This window comes from Haliaeetus albicilla, chromosome 4, assembly GCF_947461875.1.
Source record: "Haliaeetus albicilla chromosome 4, bHalAlb1.1, whole genome shotgun sequence".
NCBI classification, from domain to species: domain Eukaryota; kingdom Metazoa; phylum Chordata; class Aves; order Accipitriformes; family Accipitridae; genus Haliaeetus; species Haliaeetus albicilla.
In genome coordinates this window covers 32,033,116-32,058,226 of record NC_091486.1, presented here as the reverse complement: position 1 = coordinate 32,058,226, position 25,111 = coordinate 32,033,116, and the positions used below count along the sequence as shown (strand labels likewise).

Here is a 25,111-nt window from a genome sequence, read left to right as displayed (position 1 = left end):
GTTCGTCAAATCACCACCAAAAGATGACATTATTTCTGAATATTCCATGTGTAACACAGATCAGTAGATTGTGGAAGTAACAGATATTTTGCTTCAGTGGATAAAAATCAGGGGAGAAAAAGCAGGGGGAATCAGTTCATAAAACCACAACTTGCGTAACTGGTTCTGCTTAAATGAAAAACAAATCAACTGATCATTTCCTGGCAGATGAAGCATTATATTCAAACAGAATTTAAGAATTTATTCTCTAAATTATTTAGCCCTATCCTTACTCCCTATCAGTCTATTCCCTTTTTATTTAAAAACTTGCTTTTAAAGCAGATAAATTTTGAAGGAGAAATTCTGTCTCAAACTAGAAAAAGTTGAAAAAGGAAAATATCAAAACCAGATCACCTCGAAACAACATATTTTTAAATCTCATGCCCATGTCTCCTCTGCTGTTTAACTTTTCTCCTGGCAAAACTATTCAATGAATTTGGTAAGATTACTAATGTGTTTGTTTAATCCCCCAGCCCCAGCCCTCCACAGACAGCTTTTACGTGGATTTGTTAACTGTCAGAGCAGTGGTGCAGCCCTGGCGGGTGAGTTTCCCAGGTGAGGGCTGAGCCCTCATGAATCCAAGTTTATCACTCGCCACATTGCTAATGAGACAAGTGCAGCCCAACACGAGGTTAATTGTCAGAAGCAATAATCTAAATTAAACTGGCCAACATTCAAGTAAAAGGTACCATTTAAAATATCCCTTTCAAATGAAAGCAATCTCAGGAGTTTATTTGCCTACTCAATATAGAATTCCAAGTTTAAAAAAAAAAAACCACCTTCCTCTTCCCCTCTAAGGAACCAAAGTAATTATTTTTAATACAGTGACATATGTTAGACAAAAGTATTAAGGAGGGGGCTTCATTCCACTCCAAGTCTCCACGGAATTTTCCCTTATGTGATCACACATCTGAGCTCAGACTTTAACCCAACCAATGAAGATTTTTTGAAATAATGGCTATTAGCTGATGAGAAAACCTTTCACAAATAATCCCAAAACATGGAAGATCTGGTGTGATGTTCCCAGCACTGAGAAGTATTATTAAAACAATATGGGGAATAAAATAAAATTAAAAAAAAAGCGAGAGTTCACAAAAACATTTGAGAAATGGCTCAAGTCAACTCAAAGCGTACTTGGTTTTGGCTGGGACTTTGGGCTCACGACAGCCTCACCCTGCCAAAACAAATACAACCACCGGTTTCTTCCTGATGCTTTCACCCGGGGAGGGACCTGCTCCTTCGCTTTCCCCTGCTACGGTAATGACATGCCTGCCAGGATTTGATTGGGGCTCATATCCCTGCCTGCCTTTGAAACAATTATTTTGTTAATTGTGAAAAGAAAAGGACTTAAGTGGCACCTCGGACTGACATAATAACCAATAGCTTCCAGATAATTGTTATGTGCTGTAATTAAAATAATGCACATCATTTAGGCGAAAAGTTTAAAAATACCTTGGGGGAAAGTAGTTTGGGATATAATTCCACACAGGGAATCTGTATAATTTTGGTTGTAACCACAGAGGAAAAATGTAGAATTTAAGACAGAAATTATTCACTTACCATGCAGAGTTAGTATAAAAAAACATATTCATCTAATAAGAATGAATGTTGTTGGTGTAGTTACAATGTTTTATGCAATGTTTACCCATAGCAATGACTGCAACATGTATGTAAAAGTAGTTTTCAATTAAACTTTTTTTGTATTTTTAAAATTATTTGATTCTTTGTCATTTTTATGGAGATAAGAAAAGCTGGTAAGTGGATACAAAGCTCCCTTTCAAAGCACTCAATCAACTATACCTAATCTCTGCACTAGTGACAATCAGAACACCCAGGTTTTCAAAACTCCTTAATTTTAGCCTTGAACATGAGATCATTTTAAGTCAGGTAATGCAGTGAAAAACCTCTCAAATGAGTAAACATAAATGTAACAAGAAGGAATAATGCTGCAGAAAATACTATGAAAGACAGTGGATTCAAGTAAGTAATATTAAATGAGAAAAAACTTGGCTCAGCTTTTAACGATATTCCACAAGAAATGCCTTTCTTTTTCTAACACAGAGCTGAACTCTTGAATCACTGCAAATGGCTTAGCCTAAGAGGTAGCTGGCAAACACGGTGGCATGAAAAGCATCTTGAATTAGACTTGGTCAGTTCCAGATGAGGATGCTGACTTGAGCTAGTTATAAACATTTTTACATTTCTCCTGTTTTTTTAATTCCTATTTGGGAAGCTGCTGGTCCCTCTCCCAAACACATCAAATGCAATCCGCAATGCGGAAGCTTTGTTACATTCCATTCCATTCCTTGGATGCATTGGACAGTCTGCTGCCTACTCAGGAACCCAAGAGGAACATACAAAATGACACTCTCAATGCACTAAAATGAACACTGGAAGTTCGACAGGAGCACATGTTTACCTTCATTCGCCAGCACAACCAACTGCAGCAAGCTGTACTAGTAGCACAGCCAAAGATGACTTCTTGAAGACAAATAGGCAGTGGCAAAACTGAGAAGACCCAAGAGTTCCCGAACTTTGATGTAGGTATTAATCCTAGGCTACTGCCATCCTCTTGCTGCCTGATTCTTAATGAGCACACAAAGCAAAGAGCAGATGGTCAATTTGTAAGTCCGGCAATACTGGCATAATCAACACAGAGTCACTGACCTGTGCCCACATTCAGCCAACCACAGGCAGATTGATCAATCGAGATCATCTAAGAAAAGACCAAAGATGCTTGGAGAATACCCAAAGAAAGGACTTCACTCACCGGGTCAACCAAGGAAAGCTCTTCATGGTCCACGGTAGCATATTTACAAAAACTATTTTTCATTTCTCTTCATATGCAGTCCTTTAAATCCGCATTTCTCTTTCAGATGCGGGAAGTGGGCATTTTAGTCTTCATCTCTCCCCAGGCATTATCAAAGGGCCATAACACAGTCCCACTTAAAAATGTAAGGAAATATTCTAATGAATAACTATTACAGATGTAAAGATATAGAACTGCCTGTTTTCAGCACTAAAAGCAAAAAATATTTCCAAGCTGCTTTGCTAACTCGACTAAACATATGCCAGGCAGCATCCAGTTTATCAGTTCTGTTTCTGAAGTGAACGCTTCATCCTTTCATTGGAGGTTTGAAGAAGGACACAACTACAGTAAGGTCAGAGGCGTTAAGCAGTCAGGCCACAGGGAAAAAAATAGGCATGCAACATAGAACAGCCTTGGGTTTTTTCTTTTTCTCGCAAATGAAGAAATGTACTATAGAAGCCTCCTACCTGTCTGACACTTTGCACCTCCAGCAGTCAAGGAGCAAAAGGCACATTAGACAGCTGTAGGACTCCTATCTGGAAGAAGCCTAATGTTTCCTGTCCCAATCCAAAGACACTGGTCCCAACAGGGCAAGCTATCGAGCAGCTACTTGGGCCAGATTGGTGAGGTTATAGTTATTTACTTCTGTCAATTTAAGCCCAAACTGTAAATGCTTATTCAGTCTTCTTACAGCTTTAACAACTCAAGCAAGATGATGACCACCTTTGCAGGGCTAAGCTGCCGTTTACTACTACTTAGAATTAAGTCAAAAGTAAAAGCAAAAAGACAGATTTGGAAAACCTAAAGCACTTTCAAAAAATTACACTCTGCTCCAAGACCTAACACAGTAATAGACTCTCACAGGAATAGCTATTTCCCTGGCAAGATAGTGCAATAATGCAATTACTGCCATTTAATTAATTTATATTCTCAAAATCTGTCTCCTTACAATTTCTAAGTATTTTGCTCTAACATGAAGACAGGATTTTCTGCCCTGGTTTGCCATAGCAACCCCTGCAACAAATGGCAGTTGTCTATAAAAAGGGAGGACTCTTTGAGCATGCATGCACGGTTTAGTATGGTTTGTTTTAAAGCAGGTCGGAGCACAATGGGCCTTTTCTAACGTGTGGGATTGAACACCAAGAAATCTCACTTCAAGGGCTGCCACGCTCCTCTGCAAAATGAAATGACACTGCTGCTAAGTCTGGATGTAATTACAGATGTGAAAGGACGGTTGTGAAGGTTTGCTCGTATCTTCCTCTCCCTCCCATACTATAGATGTATTTGCCATACCGCTGTTAACATCCCGAACAAGTAACATGCAGCAGACTTAACATTTCCTTTCATTTTGTTTTAAGTGTTAGTATACAGTGGTGGCTGTCAAAGCACGTTTACCACTAAAGAATGAGACCTTTGTCTGCCTCTGTTGCAGGCAGAGCTCTCCCCTGCCTGCCCGTGCAGCCCCAGGCAAAAGCTATACCGGGAAGCCTTGACCTCCGGCCCAACAAGGACACTTAGTAGGGCTAAGGGTAATCCCGACTCCTCCTTGCTCATTCAGTTGCTTGAGCTGTTTGAAGCAATCATTACCAACTCAGCTACATTTTGCGGTCATATTATAAAATGAATCATTGTTCAACAGTCCAAGATTGCTAAACTCGTTTTATGTGTGGTTTAGAGTCGAGTCACTGGTTGCTCAGACCCCTCAGAGCTGTACTCCCTCCAGTCTAGTTGCAGCGGGGAAAGCGCTCGTCTTTGGCACTAGTCCAAACGTAGGATGGTGTAACAGAGCAGAATTTGGCCTCTAGTACTTGTTCTCACGAGCTAGCCAAGATTTTTTCAGCCACTTCCATCTGAAGAGCTTTTACCTCAGTGAGTCTCTAGCTTTTGTGCAGCCTTAACATGACAACATCTGGGAACTGAAATATCACTCCTTTTGAGGTACTCCGATTACACCCTCCTAAGCGTAACTTCTCACTACACGTTCCTATAGGCACAATTTCTGTTTTAAGAGAGCCTGTGGAATATTTGATGTTGGGATTTGGTAGGAGTGAATGAATACTCCATTATTCACCCTGGTGGTACAGCAGTAGTTGCTCTGAAGTTTTACAATGCAGGGTATTGCTGTGATGACATCATATGACACCATAAATCTCCCACGATTTCTAAAGCTTCTGATGAATGTTCCTACATAACTGCTTTGTTAATACATGAAAAAAAAAAGTGAATCAAAGAAAAATCTTGTGCATTTGTGCACTATTTAAAAATCTACAGACAAGTACTAACCACCTTACGCTTTAAAAACTACTCTACCTTAAGTTCCAAAAAAGAGAAGGTAACCATCTTGATTTATGGATGCAGTTAGACAGGGAACCCTGCTTTTACATGAAAGCCTCACAAAGAAAGCTCCTCTGCAAAATATATGAATCTTAATTTCAAGTAATATTTCTAACAAGTTCTCTGAAAACAAAATGTTACTGTATTTCTCTTATTACATCCAATATATCTTATTACATCCAAAATATCCATGATATTTCAACCACAAATAGTCCAAATCAACAAATATTTTCTCCTTCTTTTAAAACCTTCCTACATACACATACATATTAGTCAAGCTAAAGACCAATTACTCAGTCCTTGCCAAAAAGGTGGCTATTTGCCATCCCCACCTTCAATCAAACACACACACATAAACTAAAGCAACACCACAGCCTACTGTGAGGCTCCTAACCTCAGGCTTCTCATGTCTCCCTACTCTGCAGCTTTCTCCTTCCTCCGGTCTTAAGAAAAGTACTTGAAACAAAGTCAAACCTGACCTATATTAAGGCAAACATGCTTCCCCACTTTCAGTCTCAGAGCTCCCATGCTTCTCTTCCTCTGAGGACACAGGTCATCTTTCTCCATGACTCTGCAGAGGTAGGAGGACTCCTATGGGTAACTTCTATTTTGTTGTCCCAGTCTAAGTCACTGTATCTCAGGTATTCACATAAGCAAGCAAGGACCTAAACCAAAGCTTCTACAATATATTATAAAAAATAATCAAATTACTGTGAAGATCATTAAACAAAAAATATCCTGCAAATGGATGGCTTTGCTATAAGGAAAAATGTTCTGTAGTAAAATGGCTTCGGCCTATCGCCCCTGTAGGTAAATAACTCACTCCAGAATAGCTGTATTGAGTTTGTTTTTCTGTATTAGGATACAGCTGAAAAATTACATGGATGGAACACCCCAAACAAGCTCTTTGCAAACAATCAACAGTGGTTACTGATCCTACGGATAAACGCATCTGAAGCTGTGTTACCCATGCTCTCAACCTGCCTCCCAACAGATTATTTACTTCTTCACATAAAACAAGTTTGAAACGTAGCTTGAGATATGCCTGGAAATAAAAAAATCACGTTTCAACCTCTGCCCTCAATTGCATCAGTGGAAATCGAAAACTCCACTGACTTCAGAAGCATTTGACTTTATTTACACTGCTCTTATCCTAAAAAATGGCTTAATTTTCTTGTAAAGAATCCCTTATTGAAGCTACAGCACCAACAATTATGAACACTAACAGCATTGTGTGTGCTGATTTTGGACTCCACATCACACACCTGGATGCCCATTTAACTTCTGCATTTCACTCAGCCTTCACACCAAGACAAACCTTTCTAGTTCAATTTTTGGCCTTACTACAGTAGTACCAGAACACTGCATTTAAGTTTCCACCATTGCAAGGAATATTTGACTCAGAGATACACACCTTACACTTAAGTTTTAAGAGGTCAGGACATTATCTCTGTTAACTACCAGCTTTTTCAATGCTGTTCTTAACTTTTCCTACTAATGAAGCAAAGCCCCAAATTAAATCGTCAGCCTAGACTCCTCCTGGCTCCAAAAGCCATGTTCATGGCGTGTAGTTCCTGCTTTGGCATCTCTTGTCCTTTCCCATCTCTCTCTTCATAGGATGCCTAATGGAAAGCGCTGCTTTTTCATAAACTTCGCTAAACTCCTTTAGCTCCCGTAAGTCACTTTCAGCCCCAGTTTTTCTCAATCCCTACACTGTTCTGCCAGAACATCAGTAAGACACTAAATAGTCCATGTAGTTTCAGGGAAATATCTCATCTGCTATTTTTGCAAGTTCAAATTGCTGAGCTGCCGATAGTAGGAATGGAATAACAAGATATTACTCAAGTACTGAAATCCTCTTTTTTCTGGAAGAATTAGAAAACATATGAACTGTCCTATAATATTCAGTGGTTTGCTGAGCATGACTATGGTCCAGCCACATGCCATAGTGTATATATAGCCTTACAAGTTTATAACATACTGAGGTTTCTGCTTAATTTAAATCTGCTACTGAATTCTAATACCTAGTTCTCTTGTTTCCCCATCTCCACACATCCCCCACTGACACTCAGTGCCAAAGGTTCAGAAATAATGAAAGGGCCACAGGAGGCCCCAGGCATGTTTGAAACCAACACAGACCCATGTGCGATCACACTGTCACATGCCTGCACACCCGCAAGTAATGTGCTTCAGAGAGCAATACTGTATCCCAAAGTTACCAACCAGCTTCTTTTTGTTCCCAGCAAATTAAAATGCTTGGATTCTTTCCTATTCCATGTTCTCATGCCAAAGACAGGATCATGCTCGCAAGCTTCTGATGGAATCCTCTAAGATTTTATTTTTTACCTCTACAAATTAAATTTTTAAAGAGAAGCTGAAGCTCCCCTCATTAAGAGCCCCAGAAGTATGTGAAAGAAAATGTCAAGAATTAACAATGCTAGTTATTATACTCCCACACAGGGTTAATTTTGTTTCCAAATAGCATGCAGAAGTCTGTCCCACCCGTCAGATGAGCTACTATACTTCTATTAGCATTCTGGCACCTCCTTCTGTACAAACATAGCCCTTTTTCTATAAAGCATGTTATATAAATTACTTAAGCAAGCAAGCACAGACATAAGGGAATTTTTTTGCTTCCAGATTTAAACTCATCACTCCTTGTATCATACAGCATCTTCTTACCCCTAAATACTACATCACACAACTAGCTGGATGTAAAAAGACATTCAGTAGATGTACGAGACCAGGGGAAACCAGGACCAGCCTCCCTCTATAAAGAAATTGCTACAACTCAAGACCTGACTCAATGGGCCAACAATCCACACCAAAATTAAAACATCCCATCTTTCTTCCTGTTAAGCTACAAACTGCACCTTGCAACTGCTCCGGGAAAATAACTGCAGGTTTTGTAAAAGACAAATGCTACGTCCATATAAGAAGTTATTTTGTCATAAACCACTTACATTTTGTATCTAAAAATATGTGGACTAGGGGCTGCCTATCTACTACAGGATATGCATGCTACAGCTACATTGCTGCAAATGCAAATATAGATACACATCTTGCCGTACAGCACATAGGATGGTTTTAATAGTCCTAAATACAGTTCAATTAACAGCAGCTTGCATCCATACCCAGTTCCTGGATACATGGCCAGATAAAATCTAGACAAAATGCTAAGCACTCAAAGGAAAACAAAGTACATGCTGTCTATTAATTGCATGGGAGTTAGCACTGCCATCATGTAATCCTTGGTGAAAACATGATTTTTTTATTTTTTTTTATTTATTGCGATCTGTTAAAAGTCATTCCGTTTAAACAGCATTGCACAATTTCCAGACAACTGAATCTGTGAAAAAAGCATTATGGCTTTGTGTCAGGTCTTTCCACATTATTATGGTGCAAAGGCTACATAAATTTATCTCCTTCTAATTCTGGATTTTTTAAAATATCAAGACACTGGGGTTTTTTTTCCATCTGCAGCTAAGATTCCTCCATCTCCCTCACATTTACATGCAAAACCAGAGTTTATGCACAAGAGACACAGATCAATAAGTGAAGGATTCAGGAGAAGCCTTGAAGATGTTTGATGGCAATTTTGTTCTGTAACCGCCCCTCCTTCCACAAAACCCATGTTGCAACCATGGGGCACCACAGTGCCACGTCAGTACTACAGCCATACCTGCAACTCTGTCCCAACCTCACTTCATCAAGAAGGAGAAGAGTGGGACAGGGGAGTTGCTGTACCTCAGTGAGATGGTGCAGGTGCTTACTACACTACCAAAAATCACCCTGCTGTCCCTCACAGAGACATGACATTGTTATTACGAACAGCACAGCAACACTTGCTCTCTTGGCTGTCTCTCTTCTTTTTTGCTTTCTCCCTCCCTGCTTTCCTGTACAGACACACTCAAAATTGTAAAGCACAAAAAGTCCTCGCAAAATGAAATTTTACTACTGAGCTACAGGAAGGTAAGGGAAAACAATCTCATGTTTTTATGGTAATAAAAATATTCCTTAACTTTGTTACTGAAATCACTTTGGATTATTAGGCATAAATGTTTTTTAAAAGCGTAATCCACATTTTATCATAAATGCTGCAGTTTTTGGCTCACATCACTCACACCAGACCATGGAAGCTCTTGAGCTAAAAATTATTACATTTCTTTCCTACTTGCCTTTATGAAGTGCCATACAGCCCTTCTGGCCCCCTTCTAGAAAAATTCATAAATGCATACATACGTTGGGATTTAGACAATTTGGCACCAGTCTTTTAGTATTTTGGAAAAACAATCAGCTTAACAGAAGCAGCTTTATATCAGTAAACTTTGTAATAAAAGTACTTCTGGCAAAAATAAACAAAAGAATGTCTCTATTATACAACACCAAACTAATCCTTGTGATAAATTTATTAATTCAACCCTCAAAAGGTCAATGGAATATTAATTTGTTCCTTTATGAACAATATACTTGCACTAAATAACGTAATAGGGTTTAATCTAATCTGGTTAAATAGACGTTCAGTAACATTCAAACAGCCTTGGCACCAACACCGGCACAGTTCAGTACAAAATGGTAAATTTACTATAATCCACTTTAAACTTCCAATGACAGAATAAAATTCCATCAAGGGTAGTTACAAAAGACAAATCTTTAATAATTGCCAGTTACTACCACATTCTGCTACAAGGGTAATATTCACTTCTTAAAGTAATACATCACTTTGTAGTGGTAAATACCCAGTAGTTTCTGAAGAATACCTACTGGTTGTGCTTTAGGGGAAGGAAGGGGGATTTGTTCAAGATTCCTCCAGAAGTCCCCAGGAGGGAAGGAAATCCTAACTCCGCAGCACCACAGCATCCCCTTGGGTTACATGGCACTAAAGGGGCCATGGCAGGACCTACATTTCCCTTTACATCAGAGAAATGCCCACCTCCAGCACACTGTCCTACGCACCAACCACGCTTCCCCACTAGAAATCAGACTTGTAATCCTTCACCTGTGTGCTCTAGTCTAGACCGTGGCATCTCATTCCTAGTTGGAAACTACCATTTCACGTACAGCAAGTCACCTTTTTCTGAGATAAAGCACACTTTTGAAATCAACAGGTCTTTGCGAACAAAAGAAAAGTTCCATATTTGATCCAAGAGGCAGATCCCGCTGCTTCTAGGAATGCATATAAAACATATTTCCTTTGGAACAGATTTATCCCATTCTGCATAGGGTTTTATTTTATGGGTGGGGCTGTTTCTGTTGATTTGGGTTTCTTCGTTTCATGGCAATTAGTTGTAAAACACCTTAAGATGCATTGCTAGAACGACTGCTCGACAAAGAGCACTTTGTATCTTATTGTAAAATATTCAGACACTCAACCCAAACAAATGGTGTCTGTAATAAAAATACTGCCATATATCTTCATTTGTACTAGAACAAATCAGTTTTATTTGTTCATTCTGCATTTTAGTGTCATAGGTCTCTTAGAAAAGATAATTTATACTTCCTTATGCAATTAGATATGAAATTAAGTCATCTTACTCTGCAGAAGAATTTATAATAAAGAGACCAGGTTCAACCAGTTCCACTGAAAATATTTTGATAGCGTCAAAAAAGACAGCATAAAAATCTTTAGTGTTTTAACAAATTAACACATGCCTTTTGGGTAAAGTACTGTACATGCTGTTAATCTTTTAATTAGGTTCTCAATTTCACATACACATTTATGGTAGGGGGGATTTTTAGTGATCAGAAAATGCAAATGCATAGTGTTGCTATGCTCTTTTAGCAGAGCTATCAGAAAAAAAAAGAACTAGTATGTGTAGCCCTCTATTTAAAAGCTCCACAATAAAATATTAATAAATCTTTGTGAATATTACCAACAAAATACCATTCTTCATTCTTTTAAGCAAACAAATACAGCTTTCAGATTAAGAAAAAAAAAGACTTGTTCTCCACACTCAAGCCACAGAAAAAGAAACTTTTATGTTTGTAATGCAGGTAGTTTTTAGACCCATCATCAACATTTAAAAATAGGTAATTGATGCTATCTATAGAAATGGATACATAAATAGTGATGTTTGAAATACATTCTACACTAGCACTTCACAAAATGTCAATTTTCTTATGCTGACTGCTGCACAATTCTGCCTAAACATCTCCTTCCAGGATCTTGAAACGATTTAGTATTATCTATAGCTCATTATTTGATACATTCTTTTCCTCAAGCATTTGGTCCATCCTCAGTTTCAGCACAAGATAAACACTTTCCCCCCCCACAGACTATTTCATAGATTCTATAGCTGGTGTCGGAAAAAAACCTACTCAGAAAGGTAGACGAATTGCCATGAATTAACGATCCCTATGCCAAGGGACATTTGTAGCATGGAGTTGTCACTGTGAAAGGAGGAACCATCTACTAGCTATCCCACATAATGATTTTTGTTAGAAAAAGGAAGAAGGCCAAAATGTGGCTAAGCAGTAAATATCTTACAAAAACAAAGTATGAAAGCAATTTAGCTAAGAATCCTGACTGGCACACGCATCCTCCTCCTAGTTTGCTTGTTTGAATTTAACTCTTTATTTGTAACTGTGGAAACAGAGAGGTGAAGGCAAAGATGCTGCACATACAAAACTGGGGAGTGAAAACGGAATAAAATACAGACCCCAGATCCCAGGATTACTATAGCTTTATTGTTTAATTGACAGCTACTTCATCCTAGAAGAATTATTTTTCTGTTGGAATAAAGTTGAAAGTAAAATTGCCCATAAATACCCAGTGAAAAATACCCCAACCTCATCTCATTCAACTTGATGTAATGCCTTTTTTCAATCACACCTGTATAAACAGTTGGGTTTTTTAATTGTGTGGACAAATCAAAGGTATTCACTGGCCGAAAGCAAGACAGAGTATGAGCAATTCTCCATAAGCCCTGCATCAGTACAGAGAGGAAGAGACGTGCACCCTGAATAACCAAGTAGCTCAGTGGACAGGAGGAAGACATACACCCCACTTCTCTCAGCCACAGCTTGAATTTGAACCTTCATCAGTACTCTCCCAGTGAGTTTCCAGTAAGCAGGATAGTAGACAAAAGGAGGTGACTAATAGCATGGTCTTTTGCTCATCCTTTTCCATTCTGTAAATGCAGCCATTTAATCTCCGGCAGACCCCCAATGACAAACAATGCAGCAGGGCAGATTGCCCTTGTAAAATTCAACTGGTACGAAAAGATGCAAACACCAAATACAGGTGCCGATTGACAGGTTCATTTATAGTCCAATAAGGGCCAGGAGGATTAAAACTGGGTCCCTTCTACAATGCTCACACGCAGCGGTGAGAAACCCTCAGAATTGAGCCTTTGCTGTCAATGCCAGAAGGATCTTTCCTAAAGAGACGACCAGACACAGAACAGGGGTCAGTGTGCTTGCCCTCTCTCTTTTTGTTTTTTTTTTTAATAACCAGGAAACACTTTCTGTTTATCCCCTTCACGTTTTCTCCCTTTGCTTTGTCAGGTCTTCACTTTCAAAACAAACTGGTTTTCATGCTTAGCTTGTCTATGTGGTTAACAGGGACTGAGAAGCACTGCCTTACACCGTGAGCTTGCAAGGGACCGCGCAGCCAGCACTGTTGCTCTCCACATGCTCAAACCAATTCCCCTTCACAGGTGCAGTGAGATCCAGACTGGGGCACTGATGATAAACGGACTTCAGACAGACCAGCCAGCAGAAAAAACTGCTTTCTCCCCAACAGCATATCCATTATAAATGCTGCATAGGGGAACCTACGTCCAAGGCAAAGCAGAGATCCTAAAAGTTGGGAGATGCTTCCCAATAAGCAGAAGCCAATCTGGGGGATGAGCCCTGCCTCTGCTAGGTTAAAGAAAGAAGCGGCTGGAGGAGAGCTCAGCTTTGTGCCCCTGTGGGGAAGGCAGATGGGGCAAGGAAACCTGCAGCTGGAGTGAAAAGCATCCCTCGTGCCACAGGGTTAAAATACTGCTTCCTTTACCTAGAGCAGGGACTGAAAAAAAAAATAAGTCTCAGCAGACAAGAATGTCTAAAAAAGGAAAAAAAATAAGGAAAAAAAAAAAGCTACTCTAACATGTTAACCACCACCAGGCTTTGCTCTCCTCATACTACCGAATGTTTAAATATTTAACTTGTTACCTAACAGGCTGCTAACTGCACCTCATTTTCCTTTTCTGGACAGAGGAAGACCTAGTCTAACCTAATTTATTCCCATTTTTAAATACAGCACTGTTTCATTATCAAATTCATGCAAGAAAAAGACAACAAAATTTTACTTTAAATTAAAATTCATAAAGACCATTTCCTAATTTTCCTCAAAAATACCAGTGGTTCATGGGCTTGTGGTCTTAGCTGAGAGGTTGGGAAGGGGGCCAAGAAAAATCAGAATTTATTATGCGCTGGTCTAAGTTTTTAATTGAGTACACACAGGCCTTTCGGAGTGAACTTGATTTTTATTTTACCCCAAACTACTATAAGAGTATATAAGGGTTGCCGTGACACAAAAAAGCCTGTGGCTCAATTTCCCCAGCAGTTCCTCATTGGTTTATAAAACTGGCAGAATCCATGAAAATCCTCCCTTGAAGAGTGCAAAGCCTGAAGAAACTTCTGTCCTGCAGCGTTATCTTTTTGCACACGGCCTGCAACGTAAAGTGAATGGAAAGCACTAAAGAACACAGCCTTCACCAAACAGAAGCACAGATTTGCTGTTACGGCCTTAGCAATGCTTCTCAGAAACAAAGAGGGAGAGAGAGAAACAAAAGGTTTAGTGATATCTACCTATAGCACAGTCTGAGTTTGATCCACTATGACCGTGGAACAAACAAATGACACACACGCCACTGCAACAAGTCCACTAGAGCCTCTGGAGCCGTCGCTAAAACATGATGCATTTCAAAACGCTTGCCCTCAAACTCCCATCGCAGGTATGCGAAGTCTCACAGACACGCAGGGAAGGAAGAAGGGGCGTTTCACTGGGCAGCTGAAGCCTGCTCTGTCCACTCCGCTCCCTCCACTCGTGCTTACAAGCGGCGCTGTGCTTGATCACAAACAGCAAATGAGACAGAAGTGCTGAGCTGTTCACGGCTACCTTTGGTTACCCTCCTCTAAGCTGTTCAAACACTAATAAATTACCCATTTACTTATACTACCCAGATGTTTGCCATCTAGAAAAATAGACTATTATTTGTAGAGGTTTTGTTCCATCACAAGAATCCTGTAAATAATATATTGGGATCAGAAAGCCAATACCACGTGGCAACTTCTATACACACCAGCATGGGGGGGTGGCAGGGAAGAAAAGGAGAGACACTTCCCGACTGCTGGTTAGAAGTTAAGAACTTTCACGGTGAACTTATAAAAAAATCAAGTATTCACTAGAATTCATGCTGTTGGGATAAAGAGGTTACTTAAAATAATATTACAGATGGAGAATGAGGGTGACAAGTAACCTGAAAGGTTGGTTTATTAATTGGATTTTGATCTTTTGTTTCCATATACGTATTATACTTTTATATAAATACACATTTGTATGTGTGCATATGTATAAATATATGTGTGTACTTATATTCTAGATTAAACTATAAATATATGTGTTTATATATATAAAACAAAATAAAACATAAAATATATTTTATATTTATGAATATGACATCCTAACATTTCTTTCTGTGTCACATTTTCCACAAAAGAAAGCCCACACTAATTTTAGTAAACCCTACAAATATAAGCAGCTTCAACCTCTACCTCTTCTTTTATTTTTTACGTAAGATTTCTTAAGAGTTCCAAGCAGCGTTTAAAGAGAACTCTGGGGCTTTAATTGAAATGGCATGAGATGCTGAACCTTGAACAACAGTGTCTTTCAAACCCTGTGTCCATTATGCACTGAAATGCCTACCAAAAAAACAAAGAAGGAAGAGGTTTTCAATATTCTCATTAAATTCTGACTTTCTCTCATGGTTCCTGTAATTGAGTTTCCCTTACAGTTGTCATGAAGTTTTGTAGAGTAGAAAAAACAGTGATTTGCTGGTAAATATCTGTATACAGGGAGGGAAATAAATATTTGAGTAGTACTCAGCCCACTTTCTTCAAACAACAGGGAGAAAGACAAAGAATACAACTCAAGCAATGTACAATTCAAGAAGGAGCAGCTTTTACAAGGATAACTTTGATCTGGATGGCTGAGTATCACTGCAAGAAAATCAGTCTGCTTAGCAATTCCAGACAAGCTGTCATGAAATTGCATGTCAGAGTTTACCGCAAGGTGTCCATGTGACATCATACCATCATACCCTTCACACATATTACTGTTAAATTATTTGATTTGGGCCTTTTACAATTTCACCTGCAAAACTGGAGAGAAGAAAGAAGAGCTTACCCACAAAAAGTGTCCCCAGTAGAAGCAAGGGGGGCAAAGGGGATTACTAAAGGTAAGGAGCCATTAATTATAGATGGAGTAAGATGGAACTGCTGAAAAGAGCTTCAAAGAGGGCTGGGTTGGTTTCTTTTGTTTGTTTTGGAGTGGGTTTTGTTTTGTTTTAAGATGCATTGGTTTAGCAGGGTGATCACACTCTGTAGCAAAAGAGCTTGAGCTGAGAGAAATAGAGCAACTCTACACGGACTGACAACTCTGGTAGGTGAGACCACCATGCCATCTCTGTATAAACGGAAAAGAAAAAAGTAGCAGCAAACGGTGACAGAGCCAGAAAATGACCCAACATTTAGTCTGTTGATCGCTGTAATGTCTTGTTATTTAAGTCATTATATCACTAGTGTCTCTCCTATTCATTAAAGCCAGAATAATACTGACTAGAAGGTCTTTCATCACATGGACAGGGAGCCACAGCTCAAGCATAAAAATGACACTGGGCACTTGGCTGAGGAGTCAGAAGATCCCAGATTATAGCACCCTTGTAATTTATTGCACATTATTCACAGGAGAAACCTGAACCCAGGTTTCCTCTCATTTTTCCCATACTGCTACCTTGCACTTGTGTTAAAAATAGCATATCTGGTCTTCCCAGCTGCAGCAAACTTAGCTGTATACATCAAGCACAGTTTAGCAGGGTTTCACCACACTTTTACTGTACCTTTCTTGATACAGAAATATAAAACCAGTTTGTGCATGTTCAATACAGCCCCCAGCTGGTATGTTCTGCCTTTACCTGACATTCAATTGGAAGCTACTGTGGACCTGGAGACAGCAGAGATGGGAAAATTTTACAGGATCTTTCCCTACTAATCATCCACTCGGGTCCTTCCAATTGCCCCAGAGCCCTACCTTCTTGGACCAGCTTAGGCAAATCCATTCCTTCATCAGTATCTACACCCTTCAAATATTTGTACATGTGGTTATAATCCGGTTAAGTCGCAAGATGGTCATACTGGTCTCACAAAGGCTAGCCAGAGTGAAGGAGCCCAGCATTCAGGCTGCCACATTCTCACACACAGCAGCCTGGGGTTTGGACTGATTCGCTAAACGCCACCTTATCAAACAGATCCAGCCTTTGCTTTGAAATACTACTTGAATGCAGGCTGCAAGTGCAAGAGGCTTCCAATAAACAGCAGAGAGCAGGGCTGAGCTCACGTATTTAGACCCTTGAGGGAAATGAACACACTTGCAGTCTGGGTTCCTTCCTGCCCCAGCCACGTGTGCTGTGGATCCAGGGGAGAGCCCTTACGTATATGTCTGTGCCTTGGTTTCCTTGCTATGCAGTCGGGAGAGCCACCTTTCTCTCTTGCTGCAGCTCGCTGCAAGGACAGCTCCACTAGTGCTCCAGAGCGCAGTGCTCTGCAGAAGCACCAAAGTCAAGCCAAGTCTGTCTCACAACTTCCCGTGGCTGCAAGCAACATCAGAGCCTCGCAGGCAAGGCAGCTGGAGAAGGACACTTGGTTCTGAGATACACCTCTGGGTGTCATGACGTTAGGGCAGAGGTACCCCATCAGCTACTCTGGCCAGGCACTGCCTGGCAGCAGCAAAATTCTCGTCTTCCCCACTCCAGTCATGCAAGGCTGACAGGGCCGATGCTGTCTGACCTCAGATCACTAAATCACGATCCCCACAGAGCATCACTCTCCTCCATGCCCAGCTACTGCAACTCCACATAGCAAGGCAAGATACTTAAACCTTTTCTGTTTCTCCTTCTTGTCCTACTGCTTCCCCACTGACCACTGCCAGTGTCTCCTTCCAGCCTTCCACTCTGGCCAGCCACCCCAAGCAATTTGCAGCCACAAGGTTTCCCACTCTTCACTCAGCACCACTAGAAGAAACCAGACTGTATGAAGAGGGGCCTCCGAGGCATTAATACAAGGCACTGCCTCTCGCAGCAGCTGTGCTCATGGCAATACATTGCTTAAGAACCAGGGTTTGGCAATCTCTACAGTGACAGGGATGGGAAAGATCTAATGTTTCTCTTGCTCTGTGTTAACTTCCCTCCACTGTTTTCTCACCTCTCCTTCTGCTCCATTTGGCATCTCAGCGCCATTTCTCTCTTCTGTACACCCCTTTCCTTGTGGTGGCCACCCACAGCAACTAACCCAAGCCCACAGACAGCAGTCAGGGCAGGTACTCCACACTGCCCTGCCAACACACCTAGCAGAAGCACCTGGGAGGGGAAGGCAAACTCCATTTCAATGGCCCATTCAGCTTTGCAAGCTTTTGCAGACAACGTACACCAGTTCTGCATATACACTCACAACAGCTAACAAGGAACTGGTCAAAAGAAAAAAAACATATATACATATATCCGCAAGAAATCACACTATTTTCTTTTCCATATGGATTCTAAGAAAGTAGAACTTGCTAAAAGCATCAAACTAGCACTGCTCTTCCTCTACCCCACACTGAGGAGGGAACCAGCTTTCACAGCAGGTCCCAAAGCTGCAGGACTGCACACAGGGTACTCCAGACTGCAGCTACTTTCATACTACTTTGGTCCCAGCACTCAGCATTGTGTACTGTATGTATATAGCAGTTCCCTTCTCTTGCAAAGCCCAGTTAGAACACCCCACCCACCCACCCACCCACCCAAACAAAAAAATCGTATCAGGGCATGTAAATGTTATTAAAGTACACATAGAACAGGTGCCCCTTTAAAGCATGGCTCTTTGCCTCTCTGGAAGGCACATGAAGCAGGTTCCCTAGTGTCAGGTGTAAACTCAAGTGATGAAAGAAAAATACATAAATGTTTATTAAACCTTTGTTGCCATTCACACCACCAACTTTCACACCCCAGTGCCAAGCTGTTAACGAATTCCCATGCTGTTCCAGAAGACTTTTCACAGCTCCTGTCAGAAAAGGGAAGTTTCGCAAGGGCAGTACTCGCTGGAAAAGTCTCTGCTCTCGCCACCATCGACAAAAAATGTTCACAACCAGCTGTTTGTGGAATAAATGCGTCCTGCCCAAACTGTGGGAATAAAGAGCTTCTTCCAATGAGGCACAGGGCCACCTTCATGTATACCTCCTGACACATATTTGTTTCAAGATTATTTATGCTAAGGCTTCTCAATTTACCTAATGACCAGGACTAAAAATTAGCCGTGATAAGCCAAGTGACCAAGTGACCACAAGCCAGTAGGTGAGGCTCCAGGCCAGACGGCAGCTGTGCACGCGAGCTACAGCTCATATGCTCGGATGCAGCGTCACCTCCTCGGGGAGCTCTGCAGCTCTAGGCTGCTGCCCAGGCAGGCAGCCCTGCGGCAGGGCCCCTTTTTGGGCGCACAGACCCCTCAGGGAGGCAACGCACCACCTACCCCTCCGTGCCACGTTTCCTTTCTGGCACCCAGACTCTGCCATGCTGCCATACAGCTGGCAAGTGTGAGGCAGGGCCCTACACACAAGGCGCACACAGCCTGCTCGAGCCTCAGCAGGTTTGTAGAAGTGCCACGGCGAGCCACAGCGAAGGCGGTGTGAAATCGCATAGCAATGCTCTCTGCTGCCACAACTCTTCTTTTCCCCCACAACTAGCTCTTTTATCTGCCACTGGAGACCCTGTGCTAAAAGGAACAGGCAAAGGCAAGATGCTTCCCACAAGATGAAGGGAACATTGCTACTCCTTTCAGTGATCCAAAACAAGAGGGGGGCGAAATGAAACACTTTCCCAACTCAAAAGCTGACAATTACTACATGCTATATTATGGCTCAGACAGCCTTTACAATACAAAAGCTTTGACGAGCTCACATTTGCTTTGTCCCTGGAGGACATGGGGACACCTACTCATGTCAGTGTTCTGCACAGCATGTTGCTCAAAGCTTTACCATTTTGAAAAATGCACCTGAGGATCTTCAACTTCTCATGCAGATCTTGTAATTCAGCTGATCATAAAGCATAAAGAAGAACTAAGTGACTGTTTATCAATGTCTATTGCTAAATGAAATCAATCCCAAGCACCAGAACAGAAGCAGACTTTTCCTACAACCGGAATAAGTAAAGCAAATAGCTTTATTGGTTTTCCTCTTTTAATAACAGAAAATTGTGCTCCCAAATAAATCCTTCTATCAACAATTTAGCAGCAAGCTTCTGTCAACCCCAGTTGACAGATTATAGCCCAATATTCTATAAATTTTCTCATTAAACTAAACAATCTGAGAGATCTATTAGCACTCTGTCCTGCCAGTACCTCATCTCAGCTTGCAGACAGCTAGTACAGAAGCAACATACTACAGAACATGCTGCATACTTCAGCTTCCTATCTTAAAATCAGTATGACCTGCAGTATTTGTCCAGGATGTATAAAAGACTGGAGAACTGGTCCTTCAGTGTGAAGGTAAATAAAGTGACCAAGTAAGATAATTGTTACCTGATGGATCTTTAAGGTATTTTTTTGTTGTTCCTAAATATTATATAATCTGATGTTTTCTAGTGGAAGGTAATTGCTGCCTTAAAGACAAAAATGCCGAAGTCTTTTCTTTTAGGCTAATTACAACAACTAGAGATTCAACTTTTAATTTCTAGATGAGTTATTCGAGCAACACATCAAGCAACAAATTAGTATCTGAACCTGCTCATTGTCAAAGCGTGTAGTTCAAAAATGTGGTGGCCATTTCCTCCCTGCACAGTGACTAATTTCCTTCGTGAGTCAATCTGTCTCCCTCCTTGCTATTCTCACATCAGAGAGATGCTGCAAAAGCAAGGTTCCCCCAAGTGAGATGCTCAGCCAGTGTGGATCACTGCACTGAATGGCATGCCTCCTTGGAGCAGGTTTCTTGCAAAGCCCACTTCCCTTCTTAAGTGCCAAGAATCATATCTTGGCCACCTAACGCAGCGTGTTCCACATGTTAGCTCGCAACACGTTGAGCAACTGTGTTAACTGAGATGGATAGCGCTGTCAAACAGGAAGCTGGCTTACCAGGATGGAAACAGTGGGATACATTGACCTTTTACATTCAGAAAAAAAGTGTCCCTAAAATGACATGAAATGTTTCATATTAAAAAACAAAACAACTACCTTCTCGCAGAGCTTTTATTACCATATTGTGTAAATAAACACATGTGCATGAGCTCTGCCTGTATAAAGAATCTGAGCCTCTCTCACAGAGCAGAGGCTGACAGAGGAAATGAATCATTATCACTCTGCTTGGAAAGAAGTTTGTACAAGGAGCCTGTGCTATTAACCACTGCCTGGAACTCCTGGATTCAACACCACTGCTGCTCCCTCTGTTCACACGTTCAAATACCTAGCTATACAAAATAACTAAACCCAACAGTTATAAAACGCAAATCCCCAAGCAAAGCTTCTATTAAACTACTCTAAAAGTGCACAGATTTTATTGGTGACATGGAGACGAAACTGAAGCTTACAGGCTTCTCATCCAAAAGAATAAGCACTGAAATAACCTGTTCAGCATAAAAAAGCCTCTTGAAATGCAAAGTTCATTCTGGAAAGATTTTTCCCAACCTGCCACCTCCTGCCCATCTCCCTCAAGATTAGGATTTTAGGTTTGTTCTTCTCAAGCTGATATTATGGGTGGATAGAGGAAAGCTTTGTTTATTTTAAGATTTTGCTGCTACTGGAGAATCATCTCTAAGTGGAAGGGACTGTAGAGCTTTACAAAGGGCTTTGCAGCAATATAGTAGGTAAGTGAAAACAGAAATCAGCCTGCACGTTTAGCACTACAACTATTGGCCATAAGGAGAGCATGTATATATATATAACCATTATACGCAATGTATGATTTTAAAAATGAAAGACTATAATATGCTGTTCAAAATGGCCCTGATACAAAGAGGAATACTAGATACCATCTAGCTGTACACCTAGAGGTTCTATCCAGCTCTTCTGTGCTGACTTCCTCAAAGCAGCAACCCGCTTCATGGTACAGAACAAATGTGTCATGAATATGCTGGCTGATCATTATCACCATATTTCACACTTCAGCAAGATCCAGCTAATGCTTTCTAGGCAGGCTAACAAGGCAGGCCCTGTTGTACACCTAGTTTAACATTAAGCAATCAACACAACTGATATAACCACCTCCAAGATTTGCCAGCGATTTTCTTGCTTTTCCCTTACATCAGACAACCTCAGGTGCTGTCTTCTGCCAGTAAAGAGAAGGGGGAAAAGAACTTTATTGAATACCTTGTGCCTGAGCTGCAGAACTGTGGGAATACCCCAGAGCCAGGAGCGCTGTCTCCACCAGCTGGCTAAAGAGCACATCTTTGCGAACCAGAACGAACTCAGCATGCTCTTCTCGATTATCGTATTCAAGAGAGGCGTCCGACTGTTCCACCACACAAAAGACTGGAATCATCAAACCTAGATGAAAAAAAAGAACCAAAACAACAAAGCATCAATAACAGAGGAACAAGAAGTGTGTCATACATCTCTGATTAAAGCTGTAAATTAAAACACCTCCTAGAAGGCTCATCTTAAGTGGAAATCTGCCTTTCTTCCCTGTGGGATAGCTTTTGTTTTCTTTCCAAGGGAAATACTGAAGTCTCATCACTTGACTCATTTAAAAACCACACTAAAAGCTCCAGAGAATACAATTCAGGAACAGAATCACAGTCAGCATGAGGATGAACAAGATTTCCTAATAAGACCTTTTCAACATTGCAGAAGTTTTCTACAGTTCTATGAATGTCCCTATTCTTTCAGGTCAGAGCTTCTTCACATTCAGCCATACGAAAACCTGACATACAAATGCTGCTTCTGCTTCTCTCCACACAGTGAACGTATGGAGCAATCAGCAGAGGCTAGTCCCATACGCAGTTCTTGGCTGGGATAGGCTTATTTGCACATTTTCAGACCATGGCCAGTCTTCTTACTGTGCAAGGAAAATACCCTTGCATTGATTTTGCTGAAAACTATAACCTTGTGTTGGCAGCTGATGGTCGCGCAGACCTGGAGAGGCCAGTGGCTGTTCTCCCGCTGCATGTATGAACAGAGTGAGAACAGCTCTCTTCGAAAGAGGATCAAGGATGAGGAGGAACCACAGAAGTGGGAAACTCAGGGGGTGGTCTGGATTCAATTTTGTTCTGCTTTATTGTAAATTTACTTTTGTGGTTACAGGATCAAGTCATCTATGGCAATAAATTGTGGGGCGTGAACTTAAAGGGATTCAATACTACAGACAGTAGAGAAAGAAGCCAATTTGCAGGAGACAGCCCTACAGTACTCGAAGCGCATGCACAGAGGGAAGATGGAACAGATGGAAAACCTACAGAACTGCACGGTCATTTCCATCGCCTGCTACAGGCCAGGCTGTAGTCGGGGGTGGCAAAGGAAAAACCACTGCCTCCAGTCACAGAAACTTATTAATTGGTTACGTACAATTTGTTAGCCCCTAGATAAACTAGGAAATGCTGGGGCAGAGACAAATCTCAGCCTAAAGCAGTTCTTTAAATGTGCTATCTAAGGCTCGTAATACTGCCAGAATGTTCACCTCTAACTCCTGTTCTTCAGAATGCAATATAAGCATTTCCAGTAGATAACAACTATGAAAAATAACTGAGTATATTTATGAAAGGCCAGACACAAATCACTGTATTCCTGGACCAGGCACTTCTTTAAGGGAAAAAGAGGAGAAAGCCACATTTCTGTTCTCCTTCTGTACAAAGTCAGTTAAATAGCTTCAAGATCTTCTACTATCAGTAGCTTCAGTATCTACAAACCAATAGTTACACACCCCTTTAGAGGAGTCACCCTGCCCTGAAATAGATACAGTCATACCAGTAACAACTGCTTAAGGACTTAAATCCTCCTTGTCTTGAATTTGCAGAGACTAGATTTACTTTAAAATATATTTTAGATACACAATTCTCACTTAGTAACTTATCTGGCATGGAGCAGCTCCCAGTCTGACATTCTAACTGCAGGCCAGCAGCGGCAGCTACAAGCCACAATATCCAGTTGATGTGTTTTAGTTCTTTGTTTTAAAACACAACCTGAAGTACTGTGTAAGTAGGTTACGGCATCACATTGATGCTGCTCCCTCTTCACTGCTTGATTCTGGGTTAAACTGATGCATTTTGCAAGTTCAAACAGCCAAATTCTAACATGCAGTGTTAAAAAAAAAAATCTCAGTGAAAAAAAAAATCTCTAGGTGCTTTCCTGAAAAGGCAGTGCAAAGTTGATCCTGTTCCTCTGAAATTAATGACAAAATTTCTATTCCTATCAAAGGTTAAAAATTGGATTCAATTTGTCCATAAATCATTTAACTAGTTAAAAAGAAATTTAACCTCTGTAAGCAACAAACCTCCCCTCCTGTCGAACATACAGTCCATCACAGCACTTTTGATGGGGCTATTAATGTCTATTAATGTCTTAACAAAAGATTAAGATACTTGGCCAAATGCCGAGGCTGTGGTATCAGTTGTGTAACTTGCATTTTGGCAAGACAGAAAAAGCAGGTGAATGCAAACTGATGAGAGGGATGCCACAGCATGTTTTATCCTCCTGCTGGATGCTTTCCTTGTCACACAACAGTCTTTCCACCTTTTCAGCACAGAAGTTGCACCTATTCTCCACACTCGTTTACCGTCTCAGTACAAACAGGATCTCAAATGCTAGAACTGATGTCGTACATGACATCACTTTATGGATGGCAAAAAGGACCCACAGGACTCTTGCCCATGATGACTTTCCTGCCCCTTCCTGCTGCCCATGCTTGCAGGGACCCTGCTACAGAAACAGCTTTTGCAAAAACATCTCTGAACTCAGTGACCCAGGTAACTGACGATAAGCAGCTATTAGTACCTACAAAACAGAGAGCAAAGGGCAGGTTACCACATCTGCCATTGCTAGCCCAGCCTCATGCCTCTTGCTATAGCATCTGGAATCTTAATACCAATCCTATTTTACTAAAAAACAACAGTAATCCAACTTATTTCCAAGTAAATCTCACTCCAAGGAAGTTCCATCTGCTTTGCCCTCTATTTCACATTGGAGAGTTAAGCTATAATGTCTCCAATGGATTTACTGCCTCAAACTTTTTTCCTGATGTTATCTGAAGATAAATTAACATACTTCCAGTACGTTGGAATCAGAAGAAAAAGTATCTGCAGCCAAAAGTCAGCATGCTCTTTACCCACAGATATACACCATGTCTTGCCCCTAGATGCATATATTACACCTCCAGCTCACTACAGGGCCCTTACAGAAAAGCAATGCAAGTTAGTCACTGCTTATTGTCATTCCAGCTGAAGAACTTACAGCGCTACTCAGAGAGCAGGAGACCAAGCATCCGTAACGAAGTCTCGCACGCAGTGCTACAGCAATGCAAGCCAGCCTTACTCATAAATCCTGAAACTCTTCAGCTCTTTCCCTAATGCCTCATCAGCTAGTACTACTGTCATCCTCCCTCTCCCATGCATACGCACAAAAAAGACTTAGGTCCCTTCTGCACTGAACTTCCATGCATTCGCTCTCCCACCTTTAGAGAGATGGTGCAGTGAATGATGCTGTACAGCTGAT

General features: G+C 41.0%; 1 protein-coding gene across 2 annotated transcripts in view; it reads right to left on the bottom strand.

Annotated features, from left to right (window-relative positions):
* SATB2 (SATB homeobox 2) overlaps nucleotides 1-25,111 on the bottom strand; it is a 135,802-nt gene that overhangs the window by 89,966 nt on the left and 20,725 nt on the right. For both annotated transcript variants that reach the window (XM_069781802.1, XM_069781801.1), the window contains exon 3: nucleotides 21,776-21,952. In XM_069781802.1, coding sequence (XP_069637903.1) covers nucleotides 21,776-21,952 — 177 coding nt within the window. The remainder of the gene's footprint in view (nucleotides 1-21,775; nucleotides 21,953-25,111) is intronic.